The sequence below is a fragment of the Rhinoderma darwinii genome, chromosome 4 (assembly GCF_050947455.1).
Source record: "Rhinoderma darwinii isolate aRhiDar2 chromosome 4, aRhiDar2.hap1, whole genome shotgun sequence".
Taxonomy (NCBI): Eukaryota; Metazoa; Chordata; class Amphibia; order Anura; family Rhinodermatidae; genus Rhinoderma; species Rhinoderma darwinii.
Genome location: NC_134690.1, coordinates 74,920,533 through 74,945,764, shown reverse-complemented (window position 1 = coordinate 74,945,764; position 25,232 = coordinate 74,920,533). Strand labels below are relative to the sequence as shown.

General features: G+C 42.6%; 1 protein-coding gene across 2 annotated transcripts in view; it reads left to right on the top strand.

Moving 5' to 3' along the window:
• Positions 1-10,264, top strand: part of LOC142759245 (serotransferrin-B-like) — a 49,373-nt gene extending 39,109 nt beyond the window's left edge. For both annotated transcript variants that reach the window (XM_075861211.1, XM_075861210.1), the window contains exons 14-17: positions 626-690; positions 8,130-8,308; positions 9,229-9,418; positions 10,088-10,264. In XM_075861211.1, the coding sequence (XP_075717326.1) occupies positions 626-690; positions 8,130-8,308; positions 9,229-9,418; positions 10,088-10,128 (475 nt within the window). In that variant the 3' untranslated portion in view covers positions 10,129-10,264. The remainder of the gene's footprint in view (positions 1-625; positions 691-8,129; positions 8,309-9,228; positions 9,419-10,087) is intronic.
• Positions 10,265-25,232: the final 14,968 nt, after the last annotated feature.

Sequence of the window (25,232 nt, the reverse complement as noted above, 5' to 3'; positions counted from 1 at the left end):
AGTGATGTCATAACTTGGCCAAAAATGCTCGTTTTTAAAAAAAACAAAACGTTACTCTTATCTACATTGCAGCGCCGATCTGCTGCAATAGGAGATAGGGGTTGCAAAATCTGGTGACAGAGCCTCTTTAACGTATACCTCTGGATTTTCCCGCCGTATACAGAAAACATAGGCCAAAGACGTAATGTAAACATAGCCTAATATCGCAAAGTTTATTAAAGTTTACAGTAAAAATAAAAATGTAAATGAAAAACATTTTTTCCGTAAAAACTGGTTTCATTTAGCTAAAGTGATACACATATATGACATCGCCACAATTGTAACCACCCGTGTAATAATATTAACAATATTTAAACCACATGGTAAACTATGTAAAAAAAAACGAAAAACAAAAAACAAAAACCAATGGCGAAATTGCTTCTTTTTCCACCCCTCCTCAAAAAAATGAATCCTATAATGAGCGACAATTTTCATGCTGTTTACACTCTGACATGTCAGAAGATGATTTGATCGTGGATTTCATTAAGAAATTTTCCTCTTTCTCGTATTATAAAATTTTTAAATCCTAGAGTAAAATGTTTGTTGATAAGAGAAAAAACAATATATTTCTTCTGCTTTCTTAAAGGTGCCTTGTTGAAAGAGGAGATGTTGCTTTTGTAAAGCACTCAACAGTCTTTGAGGTCGTTAAGGGTAAGAATTTCCCTACACACTCCTCATTTTTGTACAAATATTCTCAGCAATTTCAGTTGCCAGCGGAGCGGCGATTGGCTGGAGCGGTCAGGTACCTGTATAGCAAATCCTAGGGTCAGCCAATATAACCAAAGACCGGCGGGAGATTATGCACTGGCAGCGCTTAAAGAGGCTCTGTCACCAGATTTTGCAGCCCCTATCTGCTATTGCAGCAGATCCGCGCTGCAATGTAGATTACAGTAACGTTTTTATTTTTAAAAAACTAGCATTTTTGGCCAAGTTATGACCATTTTTGTAGTTATGCAAATGAGGCTTGCAAAAGTACAACTGGGCGTGTTGAAAAGTAAAAGTACAAGTGGGCGTGTATTATGTGCGTACATCGGGGCGTTTTTAATACTTTTACTAGCTGGGCGTTGTGTATAGAAGTATCATCCACTTCTCTTCAGAACGCCCAGCTTCTGGCAGTGCAGATCTGTGACGTCACTCACAGGTCCTGCATCGTGTCGGACACATCGGCACCAGAGGCTTCAGTTGATTCTGCAGCAGCATCGGCGTTAGCAGGTAAGTCGATGTAGCTACTTACCTGCAAACGCCGATGCTGCTGCAGAATCATCTGTAGCCTCTGGTGCCGATGTGTCCCCGCTCGTCTGACACGATGCAGGACCTGTGAGTGACATCACAGCGTTATCTCTCGAGAACACGCTGTGTCTGCACTGCCAGAAGCTGGGCGTTGTGAAGAGAAGTGGATGATACTTCTCATCAGAACGCCCAGCTAGTAAAAGTATTAAAAACGCCCCGATGTACGCACATAATACACGCCCACTTGGACTTTTACTTTTAAACACACCCACTTGGACTTTTGCAAGCCTCATTTGCATAACTACAAAAATGGTCATAACTTGGCCAAAAATGCTCGTTTTTTAAAAATAAAAACGTTACTGTAATCTACATTGCAGCGCCTATCTGCTGCAATAGCAGATAGGGGCTGCAAAATCTGGTGACAGAGCCTCTTTAAGCAGAAGGAAAAGTTAATATGGGAGGTTCTTTTTATTAAGGGTATGTTCACACGCTAAAGTAAAAACGGCTGTAAAATACGGAGCTGTTTTCAGCTGTTTTTAAAGCATCAAACGTTATTTGATGCGGTTTTTTTGAGCCGTTTTTGTAGCTGTTTTTCTATTGACACAATGAAAAACGGCTCCAAAAACAGCTCAAGGCGTGACATGCACTTTTTTCTATGCGCCTTTTTTAATGCGCTGTCTTTTCAAACAGCCGCGCAAGAAAACGCCCCGTCTGAACGAAACTCAGTTTTTCCCATTGAAATCAATGGTCAGATGTTTGGAGGAGTCCAACTTATGGTTTTTCAGGCATTTTTCAAGGCGTTTACGCCCTGAAAAACATCTGAAAACACTGCGTATGAACATACCCTAATGTTCTATTCACATTGTGTTTGCAGTGTCCGTTCAACATATGCGCCAGGAAAGCTCCCGGCATATTCATTGAGCATATCCACAGGCCGCTATTAACCCGACAAATGCCAAAAAAGTGTCTTTTTGGTATCTGTCGGTCTGGTATACTTTGGTATACCTTCTATTTCACTGTATAGAATTGAGAGGTATCCAGTAAAAAAAAGTATACCGCGTAGTATCGTTTTTTTTTTTAACAATAGAAGCCTACGGGCGACGTACAGTTGCATACATCGGAGACTTATATGGAGGTATAAAGTCCTGACAGACACTGTGAGTGCAGTGTGAATAGACCCTTAGTTATGCCATATGCAGGTAAGTAAATGTTTTATAAAACTCGTCAAGCTAAAGTTCTTTGTTCATGCATCAGGTTCTTTTTTTCTTTCTATTGCACAATCACCTCTTAAAAGGGTTGTCTCCTCAAGATAACCTCTTTTGAAAACAATGCTTGAATAGAGCTCAATGGATCACTGCGACTCCTGCTTGTGAAACCCCAGGCATTCAGAGGTTATAGCTGGAGGACTTGCAGCATACATTTCTCATGCAGCAGCTGGGTCATGTCTGCCAGTGCAAGATCTAATCTACAGTGAAGGAAATAAGTATTTGATCCCTTGCTGATTTTGTAAGTTTGCCCACTGTCAAAGTCATGAACAGTCTAGAATTTTTAGGCTAGGTTAATTTTACCAGTGAGAGATAGATTATATAAAAAAAAAATAAAAAATCACATAGTCAAAATTATATATATTTATTTGCATTGTGCACAGAGAAATACGTATTTGATCCCCTACCAACCATTAAGAGTTCAGCCTCCTCCAGACCAGTTACACGCTACAAATCAACTTGGTGCCTGCATTAAAGACAGCTGTCTTACATGGTCACCTGTATAAAAGACTCCTGTCCACAGACTCAATTAATTAGTCTGACTCTAACCTCTACAACATGGGCAAGACCAAAGAGCTTTATAAGGATGTCAGGGACAAGATCATAGACCTGCACAAGGCTGGAATGGGCTACAAAACCATAAGTAAGACGCTGGGTGAGAAGGAGACAACTGTTGGTGCAATAGTAAGAAAATGGAAGACATACAAAATGACTGTCAATCGACATCGATCTGGGGCTCCATGCAAAATCTCACCTCGTGAGGTATCCTTGATCCTGAGGAAGGTGAGAGCTCAGCCGAAAACTACACGGGGAAACTTGTTAATGATCTCAAGGCAGCTGGGACCACAGTCACCAAGAAAACCATTGGTAACACATTATGCCGTAATGGATTAAAATCCTGCAGTGCCCACACGGTCCCCATGCTCAAGAAGGCACATGTACAGGCCCGTCTGAAGTTTGCAAATGAACATCTGGATGATTCTGAGAGTGACTGGGAGAAGGTGCTGTGGTCAGATGAGACTAAAATTGAGCTCTTTGGCATTAACTCAACTTGCCGTGTTTGGAGGAAGAGAAATGCTGCCTATGACCCAAAGAACACTGTCCCCACTGTCAAGCATGGAGGTGGAAACATTATGTTTTGGGGGTGTTTCTCTGCTAAGGGCACAGGACTACTTCACCGCATCAATGGGAGAATGGATGGAGCCATGTACCGCCAAATCCTGAGTGACAACCTCCTTCCCTCCACCAGGACATTAAAAATGGCTCGTGGCTGGGTCTTCCAGCACGACAATGACCCGAAACATACAGCCAAGGCAACAAAGGAGTGGCTCAAAAAGAAGCACATTAAGGTCATGGAGTTTTCTAGCCAGTCTCCAGACCTTAATCCCATCGAAAACTTATGGAGGGAGCTGAAGATCCGAGTTGCCAAGCGACAGCCTCGAAATCTTAATGATTTACAGATGATCTGCAAAGGGGAGTGGGCCAAAATTCCATCTAACATGTGTGCAAACCTCATCATGAACTACAAAAAACGTCTGACTGCTGTGCTTGCCAACAAGGGTTTTGTCACCAAGTATTAAGTCTTGTTTGCCAAAGGGATCAAATACTTATTTCTCTGTGCACAATGCAAATAAATATATATAATTTTGACAATGTGATTTTCTGTTTTTTTTTAAATATAATCTATCTCTCACTGGTAAAATTAACCTAGCCTAAAAATTCTAGACTGCTCATGTCTTTGACAGTGGGCAAACTTACAAAATCAGCAAGGGATCAAATACTTATTTCCTTCACTGTATATGAGCAGCTCTCCACTCTGACTCATAGAGTGGGTTCAGAGTGGGGCACCCGCCTTCATAAAGCATGTGGAAAGGGGCGGTCTCCATTTAACTTATGCCATCTATAAGGACATAATGCACATAAGAGATTTGGAAATATCTTAGCTCAGTGATTTATGATAGTGATTTTAGTGCAGAATGGACATAGTTAAACTTACAATGCATTCGGAAAGTTTTCAGACCCTATCATTTTTTTTCACATTTTGTTATGTTGAGGACTTGTGCTAAAATAAAACGTTTTCCCCCATCATTCTGCACTCAGTACCCCATAATGACAAAGTGAAAACAGAATGTTAGTAATCTTTGCTAATTTATTGAAAAGGAAAAAGGAAAATATTGCATTGACATAAGTATTCAGACCCTTTACTCAGTACTTAGTTGAAGAACCTTTGACAGCGATAACAGCCTCCAGTCTTCTTGGGTATGATGCCACAAGGCTTGCACACCTGGATTTGGGGATTTTCTGCCATTCTTCTCTGCAGATCCTCTGAAGCTCTGTCAGGTTGGATGGGGACCATCAGTGGACAGCCCTTTTCAGGTCTCTCTAGAGATGTTCAATTGGGTTCAAGTCAGGGTTCTGGCTAGGCCACTCAAGGACATTCACAGAGTTGTCCCTAAGCCACCCTGTGTGGTCTTGGCTGTGTGCTTTGGGTCATTGTCTTGTTGGAAGGTGAACCTTTAGCCCAGTCTGAGGTCCAGAGCACTCTGGATCAGGTTTTCATTAAGAATATCTCTGTACTTTGCTTTATTCATCTTTCCCCCGACCCTGACCAGTCTCCCAGTCCCAGCTTCTGAAAAACACCCCCACAGCATAATACTGCCACCACCGTGCTTCACTGTAGGGATGATATAGGGCAGGTGATGAGCAGTGCCTAGTTTCCTCCAGACATGACGCTAAAATTGAGGCCAAAAAGTTCAATCTCCGTTTCATCAGACCACAGAATCTTGTTTCTCACAGTCTGGGAGTCCTTTAGGTGCTTTATTGCAAACTCCAGTCGGGCTTTGATGTGTCTTTTACTGAGAAGAGGCTTCTTTCTGGCCCCTCTGCCATAAAGCCTAGATTGGTGGAGTGATGGTTGACCTTCTGGAAGTTTCTGCCATCTGCACACAGGATCTTTGGCCAGGGTGACCATTGGGTTCATGGACACCTCTCTTAGCAAGGGCCTTCTCCTCCCATTACTTAGTTTGGTGGGGCGGCCAGCTCTAGGAAGAGTCCTTCTTGTACCAAACTTCTTCTATACAAGAATTATCGAGGCCACTGTGCTCTTGGGAACTTTTAATATAGCAGACATTTTTTTGTACCCTTCTCCAGATCTGTGACTCCACACAATCCTCTCTATGAGCTCTACAGGCCGTTCTTTCCTACTAAATGACTTGGTTTGTGCTCTGATATGCATTGTCAGCTGTGAGATCTTGTATAGACAGGGGTGTGTCTTTTCAAATCATGTCCAGTCAAATGAATTTGCCACATGTGAACTCCAATCCAGGTGTAGAAACATTTCAAACATGATTTAGATAAATGGGAGGCCCCCAGATCTAAATTTGAAGTGTCATAACAAAGGGTCTGAATGCTTATGTCCATGCAAAATTTGAGATTTTTATTTTCAATAAATTTGCAAAAAAATTCTAACATTCTGTTTTCACTTTGTCATTATGGGGTATTGAGGACAGAATGATGGGGAAAACATGATTATTTTTTAATTTAACACAAGGCCTCAATATAACAAAATATAAAAAAGGTGAAAGGGTCTGAAGACTTTCCGAATGCACTGTACTTTGGTCTCAACCCTTGAAGATTCATCCATTAGAGAACACATGTGTTTTCTAATTGTAGAATTCTCTTATTATTTATCATGTGTTACGATCAGACTTTAGATCTTATCTGAAGTTTTTAGCGAAATGACTAGGCAGAATTCCACTTTTTCATTTGTCCACATAAGAATATGAGTTATGTTTGGTCCTAATTCAAGTAATTTATGAAGTATGAAGTCATGTATTTAAATAACTCAGAAACATGGCCAGCCTTACAGGTGTGCGACGTGTGTTGTTGCTCGGGGCACATAACCTGTCACTCCTAAAGGACGTGCCGCCGGCCCTAATGGCCTGTAGACCTGAAGTTTGCATCCCCAATTTCACACTTGGTGCAAGGGTCTATGGAGAAACAACTGCACAGAATGCAACTACATTCCCTAGTTTATTGATAGCATAAATAAGGTTAATAAAACAGGTACACAGTGTGGCCCGAGGAAGACATATGTTTGGTGTTGAAACGTGTAGCCCTATGAAATAAAAAAAAACCCTCTTTTAAACGGATTCCAGTCTATGTCCTTCATCCAGCAGCGCCCAGATATCCTTCTTTTTTTAACCTTATTTATGCTACTTATTGCGGATGCTTTTATTCGCAACCGGGCAAGGAGGAGCTGCAGCTGGTCCTAAACTGCTGAAAGCTACTGTACAGAGTTGTGCCTATTATTTTCCCATTTCGCCCATGTGAGTATTTATTTCTTCATCTGTCCATTCTCAACATACCAAAAAGTTTCTTCACTATGAAGCGCTGTGTATTTATTTCTTAAACTAGTTTATTGATAGGGAAGTGTTATTTGGGCATTTTACTGCAATGGTATGCTTATGTGAATGCAATATGATTGTATCAATTGGGTACTGTATGGTACATCGTAAAGCAGGGCGTCAATAGAGGGTAATACACTGGACTCTATTCAGTCTAGGGCTGGCTCTGCTCAGAAACCCCTCACAATTTTCATATGAGAGCCGCAAACTGTTTCGGCCGAATTTACACTAATTCAAGCAAATGCAAGGGAATCCTTTAGTGATGGACTGTATAAATTATCCTGAATAGCTGTGTTGTCTGGCTGGAGTTTTCTCCTTTAGTTTTCAATAATAAATCCTTTCAGACCGTTGTAATTTTATAACGTGGATTTACTTGGGGTTGGCCACAGCTTTATTAAATAAATTAGTTAAAAATAAAGTGTAACTTTATAAAAAACACCAATATATAAACAATTTAATGATAGGTCTATGCAATCTGCATACCAGCCTGTCTTCTGAATGAGCATGTGGGTAACAGCTAATGTATTTTAACACCCGTTAGCTGAGACTTTAGAACACCTCCAGCACTTCACATACTTTCCAGCTGCCAAAGACAGACTATATAGACAGAATCTCTAGTCGAGGAAGGAAGGATGGGAGAAGTTTTCAGCAAGAGAGATGGAGGCCCCATTCTGCCCCCTCCTTTATAATGCAGGACTTATCCTGTCCGGCCCCCTTAGAGAGATCCCAGGCATTCTGATCTATTACTTGAGCCTAGGCATGGTGGGAAAACCTCCCTAGCCTCTAAAACTCTCCCTCTAACCACTTAATTTTACAGTCCCAGGCACTGCGGCTATATGCCTACGGGCCTACAAGTCCAACATTTCCACAAATCCAACTTAGTGCCTGTATAAAGTCACTTTCTGCTTGGCGGAATATATACTATAACTCAGCCATTCATTATTGTTTTAAATCTAGTGTCTCTCAGTGTTCTACAAAGCTCGGGGGGCCAATCTGGTGCTGGGCCAGTATTTGTATATGCTTTTATCCTATCAGTGTAATTTTTTTTACAAAAATATCCGACCAGTGCCATGCAAGCTCTAATACTTTCTTACAGGGTCAAATGTACGTTTTTGTCAATCAAGTTGATGTTTTTTTTAATGTTGAATTATCTTTACTAAGCTTTATTTTCCTGATATCTTCTTTCTAGATTCTCCTGAATGGCTGAAGAATCAGAAGCTGGAGGATTTCCGTCTACTGTGTAGAGATGGCACCGTCAAACCTGTGTCTGAATATAAAGATTGTAATCTTGCTGAGGTTCCAGCTCATGCTGTTGCTACTCTAGCAGGAAGGAAAGAAGTGGTTGTAAGAATTCTTAAAGAACAGCAGGTAAGATGAAGGCCTAAAGAGGTATGCCAGGTACTATTTTTTTTGCAAAAACAATCATAATATAAATATTTAAAAAAAAGTCACCTAAGATTCCTGTAAGTAAAAGTTCTGCCCCTACTCCCCATCACGCAAAGACCATGTGGATACAGCGCAGGGCACTAAGCTTATTCATTGTAAGAAGAAAAGTTTTTCAAGTTTCTAAAATATATTAATTACTCAAATTTTTCAAGATTTCTGCTTGCTGTCATTAAATGGGGGCTTTAATTGTTTACTATCACTTGGTAAACATCCATCCTGGTCACTGGATAATCATACAGGTGCTGGACTAGTTATAGGAGAAATCTTGGATAACTGTATTATAACTGTAATTGTCCATCCCCGGTTCAGGTTTTCATTCTCTAGAAGTAAACAATGATGGTTGCCATTTAATGTCAGCAAGCAGTGATCTTGAAAATCACAATAAAGAACGCATGTTGAACAATTGTATAACTTTTAATTATTCAATGAAAAAGCTGTATTTTCTGAAAAGTTAATACCCCATTAACCTTTATATGAGCGCTCCAAACTTTTTTGTTTAGTTTATAATATTACCTTTAATTTTAATTACCTGTTATTTACTTTTAGTTACCTTTAATTTTATATATTTCCACTAAGTTCTGGTAAAAAAAAATAACTATGAAAATTCTATGGAACGTCTGACACGTCCCATGCTCGCATATGTCCCCAAAAATATATATATTTCATTTAAATTCAATTGTTAACCATTTAAAACAAAAAGGTACCACATAGGTGTAAACTTAACAAAGTATGGTAAAATAACTGAGAAGGATGAAATTTTCAACAAAAGAAATCTACTAGAAAAAGCCGTCTACTGATAAAGCCATCAAACTTCTAACTTTATTTTACTTCTTTGTTTTCAGAAACAATTTGGGAAGAATAAAGACCAAGCTGACCAGTTGTTCTATATGTTTAATTCTGAGGGACGCAAAGACCAACTCTTTAAGGATTCCACAGAATGCTTGCGTGAAATTAATGTTTCGCACATGAATGACTTCCTTGGACAGCAGTACTCCGACGCTGTGTCTTCTCTTAACAATTGTACACAATCAGGTACTTTCTATGTCCCAGTTTTTTTTTTATCTTGGGGATTATTACCTTCAGTCTCTCAGATTCTTAGATTTCTATATTTTTATAAATTTCCTCAAGAATCAATGTCTATGTATTCGTGGGAAATATACGATTTTTGTGTTAGCGCAGTGGAGGGGCCTCAAATGCAGCCCTTGATTCCATCAAAGGATCGCACATCACATTTACCTTTATTTGTAGATGGTGTTTTTTCTATATATTTTATCTAGTAAAAAAAAGGTTTGGACAAAACCGATCCAAACTACCGAGATCTGTTCTTGCTTTTAAGGATATATATATATATATATATATATATATATATATATATATATATATATATATATATATATATCACATTTTTTTGGGATAGGAATGATATCGCACTGCCCCCATAAAAGAGTGAAGTTTTTTTTATGGTTTGGCAGAGCACTCAGTATGAACAAGCGCTCATGCCTGATCATTATCCTGGGGAAGGCAGCTGTGCCATATGAATTTGCCATCCCATGTGACATCAGACAGATGAGGACCACAGGCTGCCAATCTAATGACACATTTTTAGAAAAAAAATGACTATAGTATTTCTGTTGCTACCACAAAGTTTTTCTCAGCTGAAATCTAAGTTTTTCTTTGTTTTTGTGTCTTTTCTATACACAGAAATGCTGAAAGCCTGTACGTTCCATACCTGCAAGATCTAAAGGTCTAGTCTTCACCAAGGATTTATCATCTATATTCCTCCATTTATCTGCTTGTTCTTTTCCATAAAACAACATTGTTCTATACACGTGCTCTCCACGTGGCTTTCATCTTTCAATAAATAGATTGAGATTTTAATTTACAGAATGATTTATTTTTTCATAAAATCACTATAATTTAATGTAATCACTTCAATGTGAAAATCATAGGAACATATAAATTGAGCTTCCTTAGATTCATGATGCCTGTTTGAATACATTGGTATAAAATTATGGCTTAAGGGGTTTTCTGAGTTAACACTTGTATATGTCAGTGCTTTAAACCTCTGACTTTGTAATGCATTTGTAATGCACTTACTGTATCAAAATTGGCACCGTTTCCTGATTCTGCCATGGGGCACATGATGGCTCGTAAACAGAGGGGGCAAAGAGAGTGACGTCACCAGACATGATGTGCCCCATCGGGAAACGGGGCCAATTTTGATACAGTAAGTGCATTACAAATGTAATCACATTCAGAAGTAAAAAGCACTGACACAAAAAAAAGTTAATTACTATCTAAGAGACCATACTAGAGGGGAGGGAGGAGACTTATAATGGAGAAATCACGATGCAAGTGATAATATTACTCATAGAGATATCAGAGGTGTTTTCATGTTAGTGTGTGATTGTTGGCCCCACTGTGAGTAAAAGTAGAAAAGATCAGGGGTATTGTAGTAGTTTTTCCCTATGAGGCCTTCAGGGATTCCAAACCTTGTTAAATTTTATGTGATTCCTATATTCCTAACTATCTAGTACCACCGTTCTGCAGATAAGATCAATTTTGTCTACCCACATCTGGAGAGAGGGGGTTCCTTAGATCTCCAGTCCAGTGTATGAGTAATTTAGCAGCTTTGAGTAAGTGTATGATGAGATCATTTTTGGCAGGTTTAATGGAGAGAGAAAGGTACCAGAGTAGAATCAGTGAGGCCGACAGTGCTATTGGCTTGCCACAAATCTTCTGTATTATGGAGTAGATCTCCAGTCGAAAGGCCCTTCTCACTCCCACAATAAATGTGGTAGCTGCTCACTCCCACCACAAACATGTCTACCGCAAAGCCAATAGGAATTGTCGGACATTATAATATAGCTTGCGAAGGAAATCTGCAGTTCTATACAATCTAGTGAGGATTTTAAAAAAAAAATCCTGAAACTATCGCATCAGGAGAATTTGTGGAGTGATGGAGTATAAAAGCAACTTCTGTGTCAGAAAGAATGATGTTAAGGTGTTTCTCTCATGCCAATACAGTATGGGGTTTCACAGGTGCAGAATGAATTATTAAATCTGAGTATAAATTAAACAATAGCTTGGTGGGAGGAAATGGGAATAAAGCGTCAAGCCAGGTGGAGACGGGAAGAGTGGGGTATTTACTTATGAATTTGAGGTATACTCTCTTGAATACGGCATTATGTAGGACATTTTTCACCTCTCTAAGAGCCCTTGGGATGAGTGTATCTGGATCAAGGCTATCAAGAGCACAAAACACCTTATAAAAATACATGTTATTTAATTGAGTACATATGCCCTCCTTGGGAGAATAGCACCTAAAATTAAAGAAAAATTATTAACAGGGGCCACTGAGGAGAAAGTTTTCTAAAGGTCTAGGGAAGATAGATCATATTGATATGGACCAGCCAGATCTGTTTACCAAATTTTCCCCATAACAGCAGGGTAAGAGTGGGGCCCAATAGAACTCGCTCTACTTCTACATGTGGAGGATCTGTTTAGGAGTATTCATTTGCTGAGCTGGTTAGCTTGAATATAAAAGTATGGGTCCAATAATCCCATGCTCCCCTGTGATTTATTGCAGATGAGTGGTCTTTGCAGGAGTCTTGGGTGTTTTTTAACTCATAGGAATTGAACAAACAATTATTTTATTTTTGAGAATAAAGACATGGGATGGAAGAGTGGGACAGTTTGCAGAACATATAGGAGCTTAGGTAGGACATACGTTTTCATGAAATTCGTTCTTTCCATCCAAGAAAGAAGAGAGGTCTTGAGGTCATGTAGTCGGGGCTTAAAGAGTCACTGTCATTTCAACATAACTTACTGGTACAAGCAAATATAAGAATTTTTGGAATATATATTATTAAAAAAAAAAAAAAAAAAAAAAGCCTCTTTCTCCACTTTTCAGACACTTCTTCTAATGTCCCATCTCAGGCACTTATAAGTCACCCATAATTCACTGATAAAATCTGTCTTGAGAGAGAATGATAGGAGACAAATTATCAGCTCACTAAGGAATCAGGTCCCAGACTTCTATGGGCAGTAGCTATGTAGAGGGGAGAGGAGGATGAGGAGGAGGGTGCAGCTGCAAAAACACACACACGCTGCTGCTTTTCTACTGTTCTATCTCTTCGTACCAGATGCACAGCAACATTGCTCATTGCTGCTGCACAATGTCCTCTTGCTGTTTCTAAGTGTGTATATATAGAAGAAGACTCGGCACTCATAATTTTGTAGATAGAACAATTTTTTAATAGCAATCCACAGCACAAAATAACGACGTCCCTGACTGGAGGCGGACGTCGCAGCACAGTGTTGTGTTCCTCTGATTATTTCTATTTGCTTATCTATCATACGCAATCTGATGGTTTCATAAAGGTCTATTACTGACCGAAAGGTTACACTATTTTGTGCTGTGGGCTGCTATTAAAAAATTGTTCTATCTACGAAAGAATATTGAGTGCCGGGTCTCCTTCTTTATTGCTACGAATTGGAACCCTACCCGTTCACCTGCCAGCTGAGTGCCGTGGTTTCTTCTTGTAATGTTTCTAAGTGTGTAAGAGAGAGATAAGGGAGCAGGATTTCCTCCTCTCTGTGTGTGCTGTGCATGGGAGACATCATATCAGCTAGTTTCCACCCCTGGAAATGAATTCAGGGAAAACTGACAATTAGATATGGACCATGCATAGGGAAAAATTACCTGAAAATGCAGATACAAGTCATATAATGTTCAGAAATATTTTTTTCCCTCATGTACACAAACATAACGGGGGATTCTGAAAAGTAGACAATAGTAAGGAAGGGTCATTAGGAAATTGGATACCACATATGGCAGACAGAGACTTTAGGGGGGCCATGTCCACAGAGGGTTAAGAATCTCCTTAAAGATTTGCATAATGAGAGGAAGAGCCGGCCAGGAGCTGGTGATCATCAAAAACAGATCCACCGTAATAATAGATAAACATTAACTTACAAAACAATTAGGCGCCACAGGTCAAACAAAGAACACATAGCATCGCGGGCTCCTTCAGATAATGGAAGCAAGGTGTATTTCCTGTTTGTTTCTTTGCATCTTGTTGATATATGTATCTTTTGCTATTTATATCTGTTCAGTTGTGGGTTGCGTGTGAACCTATTTATAAGCACAATCCTTGAATGTGCTGCAATGCAGAAGCAAATGAACGATAAAAATAGAATTCAGTGCAAAAGTGTCCAAAGCCATTAAGGTACGCCAGTGGGGCTGAGGGGGAAGTCGTGGGACGAACCCAAAAACTTAGACATGAGTGAGAGGAGTTTAATGACAAGCTAAGGGTGGACACATCTGTACATCTCCAGTGGCAAACTGGAGATGTACTGTCCCGATCTGTGGGTATGTGGACCCACTAGGCCACACCGCCGTAGCGGAGTAGCAGCTGGCCAAACAACAGTGTACCAAGTCTCTACAAAGTCCAAGCACAAGTGTACCTGTAAGGGTATGTGCACAGGTAAACTGTATTTACATCTGAAATTACGGAGCTGTTTTCAGGAGAAAACAGCTCCGTAATTTCAGACGTAATTGCTCGTCCTCGCATTTTGCGAGGCGTCATTGACGGCCGTAATTTAGAGCTGTTCTTCATTGAATTCAATGAAAAACGGCTCAAATTACATCCAAAGAAGTGTCCTGCACTTCTTTGACGAGGCAGTCATTTTACACGTTCCCGTTTGACAGCTGTCAAACGACGACGCGTAAATTACAGGTCGTCGGCACAGTACGTCGGCAAACCCATTCAAATGAATGGGCAGATGTTTGCCGACGTATTGGAGCCGTATTTTCAGGCGTAAATCGAGGCATAATACGCCTCGTTTACGCCTGAAAATAGGTTGTGTGAACCCAGCCTAATAGTACAGAGAGTAGCAAGGCTAGGCTCAGATGGTACTTTGACGGCAGCTGATGCGAAACGTGGCAAGAGGTACCAGTCGTGGCAGATGACACCAGACGTGGTGTATGACCTCAGGCAGGGGCGTAACTAGGAAAGACTGGGCCCCATAGCAAACTTTTGACTGGGGCCCCCCCTCCCCTGGGTGTCACACAACCCCCCCTTGTAGATAGTGCCTTTTATTACAGCCCCCCTGTAGATAACGCCATACAGCCCCCGTGTAGATAACGCCATACAGCCCCCTCTGTATATAGCACCATACAGCCCCCCTGTAGATAACGCCATACAGCCCCCCTGTAGATAACGCCATACAGCCCCCCTGTAGATAACGCCATACAGCCACCTCTGTAGATAGCGCCATACAGCCCCCCTGTAGATAACGCCATACAGCCTCCTCTGTAGATAACGCCATACAGACCCCCCTGTAGATAACGCCATACATCCACCCCTGTAGATAACGCCATACAGCCCCCTCTGTAGATAACGCCATACAGCCCCCTCTGTAGATAACGCCATACAGCCCCCCTGTAGATAACGCCATACAGCCCCCCTGTAGAGAACTCCATTCAGCCCCCTCTGTAGATAGCGCCATACATCCCCCTGTAGATAATGCCATACAGCCCCCTGTAGATAACGCCATACAGCCCCCCTGTAGATAACGCCTTACAGCCCCACCTGTAGATAACGCCATACAGCAACCTGTAGATAACGCCATACAGCCCCCCTGTAGATAACGCCATACAGCCCCCCCTGTAGATAACGCCATACAGCCCACCTGCAGATAACGCCATACAGCCCCCCTGTAGATAACGCCATACAGCCCCCCTGTAGATAACGCCATACAGCCTCCTGTAGATAACGCCATACAGCCCCCCTGTAGATAACGCCATACAGCCCCCTGTAGATAACGCCATACAGCCCCCCTGTAGATAACGCCATACAGCCCCCCTGTAGATAACGCCATACAGCCCCCCTGTAGATAACGCCATACAACCCCCCTGTAGAGAACTCCATACAGCCCCCTCTGTAGAGAACTCCATACAGCCCCCTCTGTAGATAGCGCCATACAGCCCCCTCTGTAGATAACGCCATACAGCCCCCTCTGTAGATAACGCCATACAGCCGCCTCTGTAAATAACGCCATACAGACCACCCTGTAGATAACGCCATACAGCCCCCTTTGTAGATATCTACAGAGGGGGCTGTATGGCGCTATCTACAAAGGTGGCTGTATGGCGTTATCTACAGAGGGGGCAGTATGGAGTTCTCTACAGGGGGGCTGTATGGCGTTATCTAGAGGGGGCTGTATGGCGTTATCTACAAAGGGGGCTGTATGGCGTTATCTACAGGGGGGCTGTGCGGCGTTATCTACAGAGGGGCTGTATGGCGTTATCTACAGAGGGGGCTGTATGGCGTTATCTAGAGGGGGCTGTATGGCGCTATCTACAGGGGGGGCTGTATAGCGTTACCTACAGGGGGGGCTGTATAGCGTTACCTACAGGGGGGGCTGTATGGCGTTATCTACAGGGGGGACTCTGTATGGCATTATCTACAGAGGGGGCTGTATGGTGCTAACGCCATACAGCCCCCCCTGTAGGTAACGCTATACAGCCCCCCTGTAGGTAACGCTATACAGCCCCCCCTGTAGGTAACGCCATACAGCCCCCTGTAGGTAACGCTATACAGCCCCCCTGTAGGTAATGCCATGCAGCCCCAACCCCCCAAAAAAATCTGACCTATAGTGTGTCCTACAAAATACATGTATCCACTATCCACAGGATAGGGGATACATGTGTGATCGCTGGCAGCGATAGGGAGAACAGGGGACTGAAAGTCCCCTGAAGTTCTCCATCACAAACCTCTGACTTCCGGAGTCTGCGCAGCTCAAAAAAATTAAAGGAGCGCTGGTCACGCATGCGCACAAGCGCGACCGGCGCTCCATTCATTTCTACGGAGCTGCCGACACAGACCCCGGAATTCCGAGGTTTCTCATGGAGAACTTCAGGGGACTTTCGGTCCCCCGTTCTCCCTATCAATGCCAGCGATCACACATGTATCCCCTATCCTGTGGATAGGGGATACATGTCTTTTGTTTAATGGCAGAGCGGGGAGATACCTCCCTGCTCTGCCGTAGTGTTTAGTGGCGTCGCGCTGTAGCAGCCATAGCGGCTGCTAGCGGAGCCTCCGGCCATGGTGGGGGCCTGTGCCGGTGGGCGACACGGGCCCCCTCATGCCGCGGGCCCCGTAGCAGACGCTACGGCGGTAGTTACGCCACTGACCTCAGGTGTAGCAGACGGCACAACACGACTCCAACACTAGAGAGGGCACAGGAACAAATACAACATGGGATACAGGATACAGGTAGAAGGGCACGGGAAAACTAGGAACAGGATACGACTAAGGGACCATTTGCAAGACTAACGTAGGAATACAAACAACGCACAGGAAAGGAGTGAAAGGGCAGGGCCATTTTTATAGTCCAGGGAGATCTTGAAGTAATTAGTAAATTATTCACATGTGCGTGCGCTGGCCCTTTAAGGCCGGGAATGAGCTCGCGAGTGCACCCTAGTGGTCACTGCAAGGCAGGACAGCCGCATGTGCTGGCATCTCCGAGGAGGGAGACGTCGGCAGGATGAGAGGAGTCTGCAGTCCGTGACCGTTACATGTACTATATAGCCGGGGAGCCAGTCCTACAGTTTAGAGCATGTAGGTAATAAAGTAAAACTTTAAGCTCAACAAACATTTAACCTGAAATATCCCCCTAAGGCTGGATACACACGAGCACATTACGTCCGTAATGGACGGAACGTATTTCGGCCACAAGTCCCGGACCGAACACACTGCAGGGAGCTGGGCTTCTAGCATCATAGTTGTGTACGATGCTAGGAGTCCCTGCCTCGTTGCAGGACAACTGTCCCGTACTGTAATCAAGTTTTCAGTACGGGACAGTAGTTCCATGGAGAAGCAGGGACTCCTAGCGTCGTACATAACTATGATGCTAGGAGCCCGGCTCCCTGCAGTGAGTTCTGTCCGGGATTAGCGGCCGAAATACGTTCCGTCCATTACGGACGTAATGTGCTCGTGTGAATCCAGCCTAAAGGGTAATCAAAGGGGTTAAGGATATAAACATGCAGCAAGATAACTAAGTAATAACCACTTTGAACAAAGTCACTGAGAAAAACAGCAATTCACAAATACATACAGTTAAAGAGGATCTGAAACTAGTTTAATAATGCCCTATCTCCCAGCTGATCTAAAAAGCGCTGTCAGGGGGGATTCACACGAGCGTGTATTCGGTCCGTGCGGGCCGCGTGGTTTTCACGCGGCACGCATGGACAATACAAGTCTATGGGGCAGTACAGACAGTCCGTGCTTTTTGCGCAGCGTTTGTCTGCTGCGCAAAAAGCGCGACAGGTTCAAAAACTCTGCGTATTTCGCGCATCACGCACCCATTGAAGTCAATGGGTGCGTGAAAATCACGCGCACCACACGGAAGCACTTCCGTGGGACGAGCGTGATTCGCGCAACAGCAGTGAAAAGGATGAATGAAAACCGAAAAGCACCACGTGCTTTTCTGTTTCCGAACATCCAAACGGAGTGTCTTTGCGATGAGCGAAGCGGGACAAGCGTACCGAACTTCACCGGGTTCGGCCAAACTCGTTTTGGCCGATCCCGGCAAAAAAATTATCGGTACGCGACGTCAGGAGATAGTCACTGTCCATGGTGCTGAAAGAGTTAAACTGTTTCAGCACCATGGACAGTGACTTGCGATCCCAAAATACATTAACCTGTAAAAAAAACCGAAGTTCTAACTTACCGATTACTCCTGTCTCCTTCCTGCAGTCCGACCTCCCGGGATGACACTTCAGTTCAAGTGACAGCTCCAGCCAATCACAGGCCAAGCACAGGCTGCAGCCAATCACAGGCTGCAGCGGTCACTTGGACTGCTGCGTCATCCAGGGAGGTGGGGCCCGATGTCAAGAGAGGCGCGTCACCAAGGACGCGTCACCAAGGACGCGTCACCAAGGCAACGGCCGGGAAGTTCTCGGTAAGTAGGAACTTTATCTTTTTTTTTTACAGGTTTTTCGCTGTTGTGTTCGGCATTCACTGTCGAGGGTGCTGAAAGATTTAGCTCTTTCAGCACCTTGGACAGTGACGGGCGTTGACAAGCCTCATCTCTATGATGCCGGCTGCGCGAAAATCACGCAGCCGCGCATCAGACACGCATGACACACGCAGCTGTCAAATGGTTTTTGCGCTCGCAAAACGCTGCGTTGTTTGCGCGCGCAAAAACGCAACGTTCGTGTGAATCTCCCCTCACACTGATAATGCTAGTGAAAATTGTGTCCCAGAAAGTTTATTATTTAGAAGTTATGAGCTTTTTTCTAAATACGCAAATGAGGCTATACTAGACAAGTGGGTGTCAACAGCAGCAATTCTCTGGAGGTGGAGCTGTCAGGTCCGTATTTCACACCGAATAACCACCTCTGTAAATTGAAAGCTGAAGGCATGCCTGGAAAGAAGTACACCACACAGACAAATGTCGGTAGACAACTTTCCCTCTTTCAGCCAGGAGGAAGACTGAAACTTTTTATTCAGAACAAAGAAACACACAGAAAAAAACCCTCCCTAGGGATGTGGGAGTGCCCAAGCCCCCACCGTTTTTCAGCTGCAAATTCTTCTGTACACTCTTCTTGCATTCCAGGGGGCGGTGTCTTCCATAGGTGTGTCCGACATGAACAAAGAACTTTTTATATATATCAGTATATTACACAAAGAACTGAAATGTATATACATATGTGTGAGGATAATATTTTTCAAACAATATACATAGAAATGATCCCTGACAGAGCTATCGTACCACCTCTGAACCTGACCTATCAGCATGAAGCTGCTTCACACAGTGTGAGAGACTGAGGCTGGTGGAAGGGGGGACCACTTCAAATAGCCATATCTCGGGCTGTGGACCAACTAGAACAGTTCTGGTGGCATATGAAAGATGAGATTCTAATCTTTCATATGGCACCAGGATCACAGTTCTAGCTGTGAAACAACCTGCGGTATCACCAGTTGAAAACATAGTCAGGAATGGAAGCTGTATACTATATGATCACGCTGTGTTGCTGGGCTGGGTAGAGAACTGTATGATGCTGATTAGACAGCGTCATACAGAAAACATTACACTGCCCAGAGTGAAAGGAACGAGTAACCTCCCATTTGGCAAGTATAGCCAAATTTGCATATTTAGAAAAATGCATAGAACTTTGCAAATAATAAACGGTTTTGAAAAAAAATTACACCGTAGGTATCAGCATAATAGCGCTTATTAAATTACACTGCGCAAAATAATTAGGCAAGTATTTTGACAATATAATCATTTTTATGCATATTTTCCAACTCCAAGCTGTATAAACTTGACTGCTTATTGGATGAAGCATATCAGGTGACGTGTATTTGTGTAATGAGGGAGGCAGTGGCGTAAAGAGATCAAGACCCTATATCAAGGCATGCAAAATAAATTAGGCAGCTTGTTTTCCTCTGGTAAAATGGGCCAAAAAAGAGATTTAACTGACTCTGAAAAGTTAAAAATAATTTTTTAGGTCTTTTAGAGGGATGCAGCACTCTTGAAATTGTTAAGGTATTGGGGCGTGATCACAGAACCATCAAAAGTTTTGTTGCAAATAGTCAACAGAGTCGCAAGAAACATGTTGAGAAAAAAATATGCAAATTAACTCCCAAAGATTTGAGAAGAATCAAATGTGACGTGACCAGGAACCCATTATCCTCCAGTGCTGTCATATTCCAGAACTGCAACCTCCCTGGAGTGACCAGAAGTACAAGGTGTTCAGTGCTCAGAGACATGGCCAAGGTAAGGAAGCCTGAAACCCGACCACCACTGAACAAGACACATAAGTGGAAACGTCAAGACTAGAGATGAGCGAACTTATCAAAAGTTCGGTTCGGCTAGTTCGCCGAATTTCACAAAAAAGTTCGGTTCGGACCGTACTAGTTCGGACCGAAACTGTCACTTCCGTGCGCCGAGCATGCTACTGTCCGGGGTGCTGATAGAGTTAATGGGCTGCACTAACTCTTTCAGCAACCTTGACAGTACATGCTCGGCGCGCGGAAAATACAATTTAAATGTAATAAAAAAATAAAAATTATACGTTCGTACTTACTTTCCTCCTGTCCGGCCTCCAGCGATGACGTTTCATCCCTTTCGCCGCTGCAGCCAATCACAGGCTGTAGTGGCGGTCACGCACGTCAGGATGACGCTTCATCCCACGTGACCGCCTCTGCAGCCAATCACAGGCTGCAGCGGCGACATGGATGAAACGTCATCGCTGGAGGCCGGACAGGAGGAAAGTAAGTATGAACGTATTATTATTTTTTTTTGGCATGTATGTATGTTGGCATGTATGTATGTATGTATGTATGTATGTATGTATGTATGTATGTTGGCATGTATGTATGTTGTCATGTATGTATGTATGTATATCTGTGCATGTATGTTGGCATGTATGTATATATGTGCATGTTTGTATGTATATTTGCATGTATGTATGTATGTTTGCATGTGTGTATTTTTGCATGTATGTTGTCATGTATGTATGTATGCTGTCATGTATGTATGTATATATGTGCATGTGTGTATGTATATTTGTATGTATGTATGTTTGCATGAATGTATGTATGTATGTTTGCATGTATGTGTGTTTGCATGAATGTATGTTTGCATGTATGTATGTATGTATGTATGCATGTTTGTATGTATATTTGCATGTGTGCATATATGTATGTTGTCATGTATGTATGTATGTATGTATGTATGTTGTCATGTATGTATATATGTGCATGTATGTTGGCATGTATGTATATATGTGCATGTGTGTATGTATGTATATTTGCATGTATATATTTGCATGTATGTATGTTGTCATGTATGTATGTATGTATATATGTTTGCATGTATGTTGGCATGTATATATGTTTGCATGTGTGTATGTATGTTTGCATGTATGTATGTTTGCATGTATGTATGTTGTCATGTATGTTTGTATGTATGTTGTCATGTATGTATCTATATATGTGCATGTATGTATGTTTGCATGTTTTTATTTTTGCATGTATGTTTGCATGTATGTTTATATATATGTGCATGTATGTAATTATGTTTGCATGTATTTATGTTTGCATGTATATTTGTGCATGCTTGTATATATGTATGTATCTTTGCATGTTTGTTTGTATGTATGTATGTTTTCATGTGTGTGTGTATGCATGTATGTATGTATGTATGATAGTTTGCATGTATATATGTGTGTATGTTTGCATGTATGTATATTTGCATGTATATATGTGCATGCTTGTATGTATGTTTGTATATATGTATGTATGGCCATGTATGATACTGTCTGCTGGCGCCCTGTATCTAAGTCAACTTCACGGCAGGCTTCTATACATGGTATAACAGTCAGTATCACACATTAAACTGAATCTAAGCCTACGACATGTTTTATTTAATTATTTTTTTTTTTTACAGGTTTGGTGTTTGGACTACGTCGGTTTCGAGGACTACTTAGATGACGGTTTTTTTTCTACAATAAAATGGTTAATGAGGGTTGTGTTGGGGGTGCTTTATTTCAATAAAATATTTTATCTATATCTTTGTCTTTTTCTTTTCAAATTTTATTACTACCACTTTAGTAATGGCCGCTGTGTGAGTGACAACATCCATTACTAAGGCGAGGCTTAGTGTTAGCCGGTGCAGAGGCTAACACTAACCACCATTATTACCCCGGTACCCACCACCACCAGGGGTGCCGGGAAGAGCCAGGTACGATCCAGTACCCGACCATCTGTTGCGATGGTCGGGCTCTGGGGCGGCCGCAGGCTGGTATTATGAGGCTGGGAAGGGCCAAAAACAGTGGACCTTCCCACCCTTGTAATGCTAGGCTGCTGCTGCTGTGTTGTATCTGGCTGGTTATAAAAGTGGGGGGGACCCCACGTCATTTTTTTAAATTATTTATTTATTTAATTATTTTTTTTAAAAAGACATGGGGTTCCACCGAATTTATCATAACCAGCCACATACAACACAGTGTTATTAGCCTGGGAATGGACAAAACCAGTGGCCCTTCCCACCCATGTAATGCCAGACTGCTGCGGCCTTGTATATGGCTGGTTATTAAAAATGTGTGGGACCCGTCTATTGCTAAATTTGTTAAATTCAAATAAAAAAACGACGGGGGGGTCCCCCCCATTTTTATAACCAGCCCGATACAACACAGCAGCAGCAGCCTAGCATTACAAGGGTGGGAAGGTCCACTGATTTTGGCCCTTCCCAGCCTCATAATACCAGCCTACGGCCGCCCCAGTACCCGACCATCACAACAGATGGTCGGGTACTGGATCGTACCAAGCTCTTCCCGGCACCCCTGGTGGTGGTGGGTACCGGGGTAATAATGGGTGGTTAGTGCTAGCCTCTGCACCGGCTAACACTAAGTACCGCCTTAATAATGGATGCTGTCAATCAGCCAACTGCCATTATCTAGGCACTAATAAAGTTTTAAAAAAAACACAAAGACAATTATTTTTTATTGAAATAAGAAATCCCCAACAAAACCCTCGTTAACCATTTTATTAAAATTTGAAAAAACGTAGATCTACGCAGTAGTCCAACGAATCGAAGATGTAGTCCAATCGGTACATCAAAATCTGCAACAACATAAAAAAGACAGTTATCAATGTGAACAATAACAATACTTCTACTCACCTACACACATATATACACGCACACACAAACAAACAACCATACACAGACACACACATATATACACAAACACAACAAGATATACACACACACACACACACACACACACATAAACAGACAAACACACACACATATACACGAACTCACACATATACAAACAAAAACACATCCAAACACACACACACACAGTTATACACACACATACACGAACACATATACACAAACACATATACAAACAAAAACACAAATACCGAAACACACATATACACAAACACATATACACAAACACACCCATATATACACACACCCATATACAAACATATACACAAACACACACATATACAAAAACACACACAAACATCTACACACAAACATATACACAAATACACCCATATATACACAAACATATACACAAACACATATACACAAACACACCCATATATACACACACACACACACATATACACAAACACACATATAAAAACAAAAACAGACAAAGTCACATACCCAAACACACATATATACACAAACACACACATACACAAACACGGTTTCTTTTAAATGCTGCTGGGGAACCCGCTCGATCCACTATATAAGGCTGCGCTACAGTGCAGCATTTAAAAGAAACAGGATCCTGACCTGTCCATAGAGTTTAAGGCAGCACAGAGTATTTCAGGAGATGAGCGTGCAGATTCAGTGCTGCTGTGAACTCTGCTCTTACCATTACGTAGCTCTCAGTCTGTTACCTCTCCTCCACTCCTGTCCTCCAGAACACCTTCACATGATTGGCAAGTCACCACGTAATGGTAAGAGCAGAGTTCACAGCAGCACAGAGTATTTCAGGAGATGAGCGTGCGGATCTTGTGCGGGGTGGTGACTTGCCAATCATGTGAAGGTGTTATTGAGGACAGGAGTGGAGGAGAGGTAACAGACTGAGCTACGTAATGGTAAGAGCAGAGTTCACAGCAGCACTGAATCTGCACGCTCCTCTCCTGAAATACTCTGTGCTGCTGTGAACTCTGTTCTTACCATTACGTAGCTCAGTCTGTTACATCTCCTCCACTCCTGTCCTCTATAACACGTTCACATGATTGGCAAGTCACCACCACGCACAAGATCCGCACGCTCATCTCCTGAAATACTCTGCTGCTGTGAACTCTGCTCTTACCATTACGTGGTGACTTGCCAATCATGTGAAGGTGTTCTTGAGGACAGGAGTGGAGGAGAGGTAACAGACTGAGAGCTACGTAATGGTAAGAGCAGAGTTCACAGCAGCACTGAATCTGCACGCTCATCTCCTGAAATACTCTGTGCTGCCTTAAACTCTGTGGACAGGTCAGGATCCTGTTTCTTTTAAATGCTGCACTGTAGCGTAGCCTTATATAGTGGATCGAGCGGGTTCCCTAGCAGCATTTAAAAGAAACAGGATCCTGACCTGTCCACAGAGTTTAAGGCAGCACAGAGTATTTCAGGAGATGAGTACGGGCAGCCATTCGTTTTTCCGAGCCGTGCTCCCATTATGCACACGACCGTAAAAACACCCGTTATTGCGGGTCGTAATTACGACCCGCAATAACTGGCTCATAGACTTCTGTTACCCACGGGTACCTTTCCGTTTTCTGACGGGAAGGTGCCCGTGCCGTTAAAAAAAATAGAACATGTTCTATTTTTCTATTTTACGGGCCGTGCTGCTATAATTATAATGACAGCACGGCTCGCAAAAGCGGCCGGCTGCCCGTGGCCGGCCGGCCGTGCTCGTAATTACGAGTCGTAATTACGAGCACGGCCCGTAAAATAAAAAAATAGAACATGTTCTATCTTTTTAATGGCACAGGCACCTTCCCGTGAGAAAACGGGAAGGTACCCGTGGCTAACAGAAGTCTATGGGCCCGCTATTTCGGGTCGTAATTACGACCCGTGATAACGGGTGTTTTTATGGTCGTGTGCATGAGGCCCCGTAATGATGGGTGGCTACATGTGTGCACCCGTCATTACGGCAGCGTTGCTAGGCGACGTCAGTAAGGGTATGTGCACACACACTAATTACGTCCGTAATTGACGGATGTATTTCGGCCGCAAGTACCGGACCGAACACAGTGCAGGGAGCCGGGCTCCTAGCATCATATTTATGTACGATGCTAGGAGTCCCTGC